This window comes from Oncorhynchus nerka, linkage group LG11, assembly GCF_034236695.1.
Source record: "Oncorhynchus nerka isolate Pitt River linkage group LG11, Oner_Uvic_2.0, whole genome shotgun sequence".
Taxonomy (NCBI): domain Eukaryota; kingdom Metazoa; phylum Chordata; class Actinopteri; order Salmoniformes; family Salmonidae; genus Oncorhynchus; species Oncorhynchus nerka.
In genome coordinates this window covers 22,342,050-22,352,671 of record NC_088406.1, presented here as the reverse complement: position 1 = coordinate 22,352,671, position 10,622 = coordinate 22,342,050, and the positions used below count along the sequence as shown (strand labels likewise).

Below are 10,622 nucleotides of genomic sequence, written 5' to 3'. Positions count from 1 at the left end.
CCTCTCTCTCCCTCCCTTCTATCTCTCTCTCTCTATCCCTCCTTTCTCACTCCCTCTCTGTCCCTCCCTTCTATCTCTCTCTCTCTCTCTATCCCTCCTTTCTAACTCCCTCTCTGTCCCTCCCTTCTATCTCTCTCTCTCTATCCCTCCTTTCTCACTCCCTCTCTGTCCCTCCCTTCTATCTCTCTCTCTCTCTATCCCTCCTTTCTCACTCCCTCTCTGTCCCTCCCTTCTATCTCTCTCTCTCTATCCCTCCCTTCTATCTCTCTCTCTCTGTCCCTCCTTTCTCACTCCCTCTCTGTCCCTCCCTTCTATCTCTCTCTCTCTATCCCTCCTTTCTAACTCCCTCTCTGTCCCTCCCTTCTATCTCTCTCTCTCTATCCCTCCTTTCTAACTCCCTCTCTGTCCCTCCCTTCTATCTCTCTCTCTCTATCCCTCCTTTCTAACTCCCTCTCTGTCCCTCCCTTCTAACTATCTCTCTCTATCCCTCCTTTCTAACTCCCTCTGTTCCAGCACCCACCCACCCCGATCTCTTTCTCTTTCAATTCTATTCAATTCAATTCAATTCAAGGGCTACATTGGCATGGGAAACATGTGTTAACATTGCCAAAGCAAGTGAGGTAGAAAATATATAAAGTGAATATATAAAGTGAAATAAACAATAAAAATGAACAGTAAACATTACACATACAGAAGTTTCAAAACAATAAAGACAATCCAAATGTCATATTTTATATCTCTTTCTCACTGTATATCTCTGTCGCTCTCGTCTCTATCACTTTCTGCCTCTCCCCTCTCTCGCTCTCTCTGTCTAGATCCCCCCCCTTCTCTCTCTGATTGTTAGTATTTTGTCAAACAGCTTGTTTGCTCTGTTTTAAAGCCCAGCTCTAGACTAATGAGTTCAGGCTTCGCTGTCATTGTTCCCCTCATCATCCCAGGTTGTGGTGTGTGCGTGCGTGTGTGTGTGTGTGTGTGTGTGTGTGTGTGTGTGTGTGTGTGTGTGTGTGTGTGTGTGTGTGTGTGTGTGTGTGTGTGTTTGTTATATTGTATGCCTCTCTTTTCATATGATAAGAAGTTTACCCAAGTCTGCAGTCATTAGAGTGTTTTGCTCAAAAGGCCTTCCTCCTGAGACTGTGTGTGTCTGTGTGTGTCAGTGTGTGTATTATAGCAGGCCCCAAAGAAACCAGACACAAACACACATTGACTGAATGAATCTAGTCCAGTTTATTTGATAAACTTCTCTTTACTCTGAGCCCACCAGTTGGAATGAAAGTAAACGAAAACGGATACAGTACATTGGTGTGTGTGTGTACAGAGTGACAGACTCACCATTGAGAGGGTCGATCAGGACCCGTCCGGCTCAGTTCTGGGTCACTGGGGTCCTTCAGGGTTGATTGCCCTCATCGATCGCCTGAAAAACCTCCTGCCTCTAACTGTCACCACTTAGAACACAACCCATCACCTACTGTTTATCCAATCATGAATAATGAGAGAGAGAATATGGGGGGCTATTTTAAGTTAAGGTTTAGGGTTGCAATTAGAGCTAAGATAAGGGGTTAGTGGTTAGGTTTAGGGTAAGGGTTAGCAGTTGGGGTTATGGTTATGGTAGGTTTAGGGTTAGGGTTAGGGAAAATAGGATTTTGAAATCAATTTTAGGTCCCCACGAGGATAGAAGAACAAAACCTGCGTGGGTGTGGGTGTGTGTGGGTCTGACAACCCATAATTCTCCAGGTGGAAACATTGTATCTCAGTTGTGCTCCTATTTTCCTTCAGGGAGATTATATAAGGCGTGCATGCATCACTCCAGGTTGAGCGCTCTCTCCCCAGAAGCTCTATTTCTCACCACTGTTTTGTCTTCTCACCGAGCAAACCCTTGACAGTGTCAGAAAACCTTGCAAGGCCCTAAAACGCTGTATTGATCTGTGAGACGTGATGGGAGGAAGAAGGGAGGAGGAGAAGAGGGGTGTACAGTAGCGTGACCAGTAAATGAAGAAGTGGCTATTCTTGCTCACCCCTGAGGTCTCTTTCAAACTGACTGAACTTTAGCAAGGTAGCATATGTTTCCATTCATGTGAGGAGAAATGGAGGGAAATGTCCCATGTGAGGAGGCACATTGTCACCCTGTCACACTGTCTCTCTCCTGACAGTCTCCTCTCCCTCCAATTTCTCTCTTTCCCATTCCTTGTCAGTCGCCCTCTCTCTCATATTCCTTCTCCTTCTCTCTCTCTCTTATTCCTTCTCCTTCTCTCTCTCATATTCCTTCTCCTTCTCTCTGTCATATTCCTTCTCCTTCTCTCTCTCTCATATTCCTTCTCCTTCTCTCTCTCTCTTATTCCTTCTCCTTCTCTCTCTCATATTCCTTCTCCTTCTCTCTCTTTCTTATTCCTTCTCCTTCTCTCTGTCTCATATTCCTTCTCCTTCTCTCTCTCTCATATTCCTTCTCTCTGTCTCATATTCCTTCTCCTTCTCTCTCTCTCATATTCCTTCTCTCTCTCTCTTATTCCTTCTCCTTCTCTCTCTCATATTCATTCTCCTTCTCTCTCTCTCTTATTCCTTCTCCTTCTCTCTGTCTCATATTCCTTCTCCTTCTCTCTTCTCTCTTATTCCTTCTCCTTCTCTCTCTCTCATATTCCTTCTCCTTCTCTCTCTCTCTTATTCCTTCTCCTCTCTGTCTCATATTCCTTCTCCTTCTCTCTCTCTCTTATTCCTTCTCCTCTCTGTCTCATATTCCTTCTCCTTCTCTCTTCTCACATTCCTTCTCCTTCTCTCTCTCATATTCCTTCTCATTCTCTCTCTCTCATATTCCTTCTCCTTCTCTCTCTCTCATATTCCTTCTCCTTCTCTCTCTCTCTTATTCCTTCTCCTCTCTCTCTTATTCCTTCTCTCTATTATTCCTTCTTCTCTCTCTTATTCCTTCTCTCTCTCTTTTATTCTTTCTCTCTTATTCCTTCCTTCCTTCCTTCTCTCTCTCTCTCTCGCTCTCTCTCTCTCGCGCTCTCTCTCTCTCTCTCTCTCTCTCTCTCTCACACACTCTCTGTTCTGCTGTAATGACATTAAGTAACAAAACAATTAGGGGCAGTAGAGACTAGTGTCAGTAATTAGCCTCAGACAGCCTGCTGCCAGACAGCCATGCTAACCCACAGAAATGACCTTGTCACAATGCTCATTTGGTTAGGTGGTGGGAGTCACGGTGTGTACATGTGTGTACGTGTGTGTACGTGTGTGTGTGCATGTGTATCCTGTGAGTTAATGAGGGTAATGTAGGAATAACATAAGTAGATCTGACTAATTACATGTGGCATTAGTTGCCTTAATGAAGCTGTTTTTGACCACACATTCATGACGCTATTTAAATGTTTTGCATCTACACTACCATTCAAAAGTTTGGGGTCACTTAGAAATGTCCTTGTTTTTGAAAGAAAATATATTTTTTGGTCCATTAAAATAACATAAAATTGATCCGAATTACAGTGTAGACATTGCTAATGTTGTAAATTACTTTTGTAGCTGGAATTGGCAGATTTTTTATGGAATATCTACATAGGCGTACAGAGGCCCATTATCAGCAACCATCACTCCTGTGTTCCAATGGCACGTTGTGTTAGCTAATCCAAGTTTATCATTTTAAAAGGCTATTTGATCATTAGAAAACCCTTTTGCAATTATTTTAGCACAACTGTAACCTGGAAGCAATAAAACTGACTCTAGATCTCGTACAACACAGTGTACTATTCCCTTCACAGAACAGCGCAAACTGACTCTACCCAGAATAGAAATGAGGAGCGGGAGGTGCACAACTGAGCAAGAGGACAAGTACACTATTGTGTCTATTTTGAGAACCAGATGCCTCACAAGTCCTCAACTAGCAGCTTCATTAAATAGTACTCCCAAAACACTAGTCTCAACATCAACAGTGAAGAGGTGACTCCGGGATGCTGGCCATCTAGGCAGAGTTCCCCTGTCCAGTATCTGTGTTTTTTTTGCCCATCTTAATATTTTCTTTTTATTGGCGAGTCTGAGATATGGATTTTTCTTTGCAACTCTGCCTAGGAGACCAGCATCCCGGAGTCGCCTCTTCACTGTTGACGTTGAGACTCTAATGTACTTGTCTTCTTGCTTAGTTGTGCACCGGGGCCTCCCACTCCTATTTCTATTCTGGTTAGGGACAGTTTGCGCTGTTCTGTGAGCGTTGTACACAGCGTTGTATGAAACCTTCAGTTTCTTGGCAATTTCGTCATTTACAACATTAACAATGTATTAACAATATTTCGGATAGATTTTATGTTATTAATAATGGACAAAAAATTGCTTTTCTTTCAAAAACAAGGACATTTCTAATTGACCCCAAACTTTTAAACGGTAGTGTACAGTTAAGAAAATGTACTCCTGAGGTGCTGACCTGTTGCACCATCTACAACCACTGGGATTTTTATCTGACCCTGCTGGTCATCTATGAACGTTTGAACATCTTGAAGAACAATATGGCCTTAATGGCCATGTACTCTTATAATATCCACATGGCACAACTAGAATAGGACTGGCCACTCCTCAGAGCCTGGTTCCTCTCTAGGTTTATAATCTCCACATGGCACAACTAGAATAGGACTGGCCACTCCTCAGAGCCTGGTTCCTCTCTAGGTTTATAATCTCCACATGGCACAACTAGAAGAGGACTGGCCACTCCTCAGAGCCTGGTTCCTCTCTAGGTTTATAATCTCCACATGGCACAACTAGAAGAGGACTGGCCACTCCTCAGAGCCTGGTTCCTCTCTAGGTTTATAATCTCCACATGGCACAACTAGAATAGGATTGGCCACTCCTCAGAGCCTGGTTCCTCTCTAGGTTTATAATCTCCACATGGCACAACTAGAAGAGGACTGGCCACTCCTCAGAGCCTGGTTCCTCTCTAGGTTTATAATCTCCACATGGCACAACTAGAATAGGACTGGCCACTCCTCAGAGCCTGGTTCCTCTCTAGGTTTATAATCACCACATGGCACAACTAGAAGAGGACTGGCCACTCCTCAGAGCCTGGTTCCTCTCTAGGTTTATAATCTCCACATGGCACAACTAGAATAGGACTGGCCACTCCTCAGAGCCTGGTTCCTCTCTAGGTTTATAATCTCCACATGGCACAACTAGAATAGGACTGGCCACTCCTCAGAGCCTGGCTTCTCTCTAGGTTTATAATCTCCACATGGCACAACTAGAAGAGGACTGGCCACTCCTCAGAGCCTGGTTCCTCTCTAGGTTTATAATCTCCACATGGCACAACTAGAAGAGGACTGGCCACTCCTCAGAGCCTGGTTCCTCTCTAGGTTTATAATCTCCACATGGCACAACTAGAAGAGGACTGGCCACGAGGACTGGCCACTCCTCAGAGCCTGGTTCCTCTCTAGGTTTATAATCTCCACATGGCACAACTAGAATAGGACTGGCCACTCCTCAGAGCCTGGTTCCTTTCTAGGTTTATAATCTCCACATGGCACAACTAGAATAGGACTGGCCACTCCTCAGAGCCTGGCTTCTCTCTAGGTTTCTTCCTAGGTTTTTACCTTTCTAGGGAGTTTTTCCTAGCCACTGTGCTTCTACGTCTACATTGCTTTTAGGTTTTAGGCTGGGTTTCTGTGTAGCACTTTGACATGCTGATGTAAAAGGGGTTCATAAATATATTTGATGTTCCTGTAAGTGTTTGTTAGTTCTTCTCTCTGATGTGTTCGTCTCTGTGTTCACAGGTGTCATCACTACCACGTCCAGGAAACTGGACAGGGAGCAACAGGCTGAGCATGTTTTAGAGGTAAGCGACACTGTGTGTGTGTGTGTGTGTGTGTGTGTGTGTGTGTGTGTGTGTGTGTGTGTGTGTGTGTGTGTGTGTGTGTGTGTGTGTGTGTGTGTGTCTGTGTCTGTGTGTGTCTGTGTGTGTGTGTGTGTCTGTGTGTGTGTGTGTGTGTGTGTGTCTGTGTGTGTCTGTGTGTGTGTGTGTCCGACACGTTTCTATGCATGTGTTTGGCTGTCTGACGTGAATGCGCTGTCAGATGTTCAATGAAAATACAGTACACCTCTCAGTATCTCTCTCCAATTGTGGCGGACTGGAGCCAAACCTTTAGAACCCTGACAGAGAGAGAAGCCTCCTGTCCCAATCCACTCTGCTCTCTTTCTCTTCCTCCACTCTCTCTGTCTCTCTATCACTCTCTATCTTTCTCTCTCATCTTCTCTTTCTCTCCCCCTGTCTCTCTCTCTCTCTCTGTCTGTCTTTTTCTCTCACTCTCTGTTGATCTCTCTCTATCCCTCTCTCTTCATACCTCCCTCTCTGACTTCCTGGTCTCAGTAGAGTGTGCATTAGAGAGGCAGGTCTAGTGTAATTGAGTCAGTACGAGGAGTGGAGCAGGAAATGGAGTTTGTGTGTTGGGTTCCATTATGAGCTGATTGGAGTGCCGTATCTTGACTAAGGGTGGCAGATTGGAGGTAAATGATGTTGCTGCTGCCAGAGTCCTGAATCATGAGCCTCTGTGTGGGAAGTGTATATGTGTGTGTGTGTGTGTGTGTGTGTGTGTGTGTGTGTGTGTGTGTGTGTGTGTGTGTGTGTGTGTGTGTCTGGTGACAAACTATTTTTAAAATATATTTTGCTCTTGCTGTATTGATTGTTTCTCAGTGAAATGCTGGTGTATGTTTTGATGCAAGTTATTTTTGCCACACTGCAGTATACTTCAGATATGGTCTGTGATGGGGAGAATATGTGATGAGGAAACAGATCAATGGACACATTACATCCATTAAATCCTCAACGTAATGAAGCCTTTATGTTTTATGTTAGTTGATGCTCGGTAACATCTCTTCTCCCACCTCCCTATATAGTCTAATAACGCTGTGCTGTGAGAGAAAGCAAACATCTTCGGCCATCTCCCTACCTCTCTGTCCTCTGCCTATCTGTCCGTCTGTCTGCCAGCCATTCCTATCTTCCTACCTCTCTGTCCTCTGCCTATCTGTCCGTCTGTCTGCCAGCCATTCCTATCTTCCTACCTATCTGTCCGTCTGTCTGCCAGCCATTCCTATCTTCCTACCTCTCTGTCCTCTGCCTATCTGTCCGTCTGTCTGCCAGCCATTCCTATCGTCCTACCTCTCTGTCCTCTGCCTATCTGTCCGTCTGTCTGCCAGCCATTCCTATCTTCCTACCTATCTGTCCGTCTGTCTGCCAGCCATTCCTATCTTCCTACCTCTCTGTCCTCTGCCTATCTGTCCGTCTGTCTGCCAGCCATTCCTATCTTCCTACCTATCTGTCCGTCTGTCTGCCAGCCATTCCTATCTCCCTACCTCTCTGTCCTCTGCCTATCTGTCCGTCTGTCTGCCAGCCATTCCTATCGTCCTACCTCTCTGTCCTCTGCCTATCTGTCCGTCTGTCTGCCAGCCATTCCTATCGTCCTACCTTTCTGTCCTCTGCCTATCTGTCCGTCTGTCTGCTAGCCATTCCTATCTTCCTACCTCTCTGTCCTCTGCCTATCTGTCCGTCTGTCTGCTAGCCATTCCTATCTTCCTACCTCTCTGTCCTCTGCCTATCTGTCCGTCTGTCTGCCAGCCATTCCTATCGTCCTACCTCTCTGTCCTCTGCCTATCTGTCCGTCTGTCTGCCAGCCATTCCTATCGTCCTACCTCTCTGTCCTCTGCCTATCTGTCCGTCTGTCTGCCAGCCATTCCTATCGTCCTACCTCTCTGTCCTCTGCCTATCTGTCCGTCTGTCTGCCAGCCATTCCTATCGTCCTACCTCTCTGTCCTCTGCCTATCTGTCCGTCTGTCTGCCAGCCATTCCTATCTTCCTACCTCTCTGTCCTCTGCCTATCTGTCCGTCTGTCTGCCAGCCATTCCTATCTTCCTACCTCTCTGTCCTCTGCCTATCTGTCCGTCTGTCTGCCAGCCATTCCTATCTTCCTACCTCTCTGTCCTATGCTTAGCTGTCTGTCTGTCCGTTGGTCTGCTAGCCATTCCTATCTTCCTACCTCTCTGTCCTATGCTTGGCTGCCTGTCTGTCCGTTGGTCTGCTAGCCATTCCTATCTTCCTACCTCTCTGTCCTATGCTTGGCTGTCTGTCTGTCCGTTGGTCTGCTAGCCATTCCTATCTTCCTACCTCTCTGTCCTATGCTTGGCTGTCTGTCTGTCCGTTGGTCTGCTAGCCATTCCTATCTTCCTACCTCTCTGTCCTATGCTTGGCTGTCTGTCTGTCCGTCTGTCTGCCAGCCATTCCTATCTTCCTACCTCTCTGTCCTATGCTTGGCTGTCTGTCTGTCCGTTGGTCTGCTAGCCATTCCTATCTTCCTACCTCTCTGTCCTATGCTTGGCTGCCTGTCTGTCCGTTGGTCTGCTAGCCATTCCTATCTTCCTACCTCTCTGTCCTATGCTTGGCTGTCTGTCTGTCCGTTGGTCTGCTAGCCATTCCTATCTTCCTACCTCTCTGTCCTATGCTTGGCTGTCTGTCTGTCCGTTGGTGTGCTAGCCATTCCTATCTTCCTACCTCTCTGTCCTATGCTTGGCTGTCTGTCTGTCCGTTGGTCTGCTAGCCATTCCCTCACTCCATTCCACATATAGTTTAGCGACAGACTTAAAACGGTGCGGCAGTGCGGACATGTTAAGTCTTATTTCCTCTCCATGCCAACCCTCTAAACAGTAAACAGTGGTGTGATTTAGACCGGTCATAGAAATCCATATTCATTTACACAGATGCCACGCCAGATCAATGAGGAATAAACAGATGGAGAATGACTATGCTTTTGTTGTCCCACGCTGTGAAGTCTTATCGATATCTACAGAGTTTAACCTAAATGTTAATGGCTCACATTTGTTTCATAGGTTTGGTGCAGAGCTTTATATTGATGTGATTTGTACTGTACATCCGGTCAGATTTAGCAGGGGTTTATAGATCAAAGTTAGCACGTAGCCTGTTAGCATGGAATGTGTTAGCTTACAATGTTGCAGTTAGGCCTGTACAAAGAACCTGCTGTTGGTTCTTCAATAGGTGATAAAACAGATTTGACCATAAATATATTATTCCTTCTCCTAGACTTTTGTTTGATCTTCTATGCTTAACTTTTTGTGGAAAGAACAGGTGAAGAGTTTATTTCCAAAACTCTTTAAGCATCAATCTTTTTTTATTTTTTGCACTTTTTTATCACCAATTTCAATCTTGTCTCATCGCTGCAACTCCCCAACGGGCTCGGGCGAGGCGAGGGTTGAGCATGACCCGCCAAACACCCGCCCGCTGGTTCCACCAATGTGTCAGATGAAACACAGTTCAACTGAAGTCAGCCTGCAGGCACCTGGCCCGCCACAAGGAGTCGCTAGAGCGCAATGAACCAAGTAAAGCCCCCCCCGGCCAAACCCTCCCCGAACCCGGTCACGACACAGCCTGGGATCGAACTCGTGTATTTAGTGATGCCTCAAGCACGGCGATGCAGTGCCTTAGACCGCTGCGCCACTCAGGACACCCACCTTTGTGTTTTTTAGTAAATTATTGCTTATGGTTACATTCATGGGTGTGTAAAATATTCCTTTTCTCAGATTTTTAATTCATATATTTTAGCTAGGTATTAAAACGTTGTTGTTTTTTCTTCAAAACACTACATATCATGTTTTCCATTGTTTAGTTGGAATGGATTGTATATGGATTGTATACTGTTTTGACTGTGATTTGTAGTCGTCTCACCTAGGTATCTTAAGATGAATGCACCCACTGTAATTTGATCTGGACAAGAGCATCTACTAAATCTGTGGTTCCCAAACTGTTTGGCAGGGCGGAACTCAGTCTGGAACCTACTCTTGAAAGTTGTAGTAGTAGAATGCACAGGGTGCAATTTCGAAATTGGGGAGTGCATCATCAGTGACTGTATGTACATATCGCAACCAGAAGCCATGGAATACAGGCAACATCCGCATCATAAACAGTGCAGTGAATCAAGCATTGCTAAGAGCTGTTGGCAAACGCAGTAAAGTTTGAATGAATGCTTTTGAGCCTGCTGCTGCCTACCACCCCTCAGTCAGACTGCTCTATCAAATCTCAAATCATAGACTTAATTATAATATAATAAACACAGAATACGAGCCTGCTGCTGCCTACCACCCCTCAGTCAGACTGCTCTATCAAATCTCAAATCATAGACTATAATATAATAAACACAGAAATACGAGCCTGCTGCTGCCTACCACCGCTCAGTCAGACTGCTCTATCAAATCTCAAATCATAGACTATAATATAATAAACACAGAAATACGAGCCTGCTGCTGCCTACCACCCCTCAGTCAGACTGCTCTATCAAATATCAAATCATAGACTTAATTATAATAAACACAGAAATACGAGCCTGCTGCTGCCTACCACCCCTCAGTCAGACTGCTCTATCAAATATCAAATCATAGACTTAATTATAATAAACACAGAAATACGAGCATGCTGCTGCCTACCACCCCTCAGTCAGACTGCTCTATCAAATCTCAAATCATAGACTTAATTATAATAAACACACAGAAATACGAGCCTGCTGCTGCCTACCACCCCTCAGTCAGACTGCTCTATCAAATATCAAATCATAGACTATAATATAATAAACACAGAAATACAAGCCTGCTGCTGCCTACCA

General features: G+C 45.2%; 1 protein-coding gene across 1 annotated transcript in view; it reads left to right on the top strand.

The window, feature by feature from the left end:
• LOC115118397 (protocadherin Fat 3-like) overlaps nt 1–10,622 on the top strand; it is a 131,560-nt gene that overhangs the window by 32,997 nt on the left and 87,941 nt on the right. Inside the window, exon 3 of the mRNA XM_065024051.1 lies at nt 5,736–5,797. Within this exon, the coding sequence (XP_064880123.1) occupies nt 5,736–5,797 (62 nt within the window). The remainder of the gene's footprint in view (nt 1–5,735; nt 5,798–10,622) is intronic.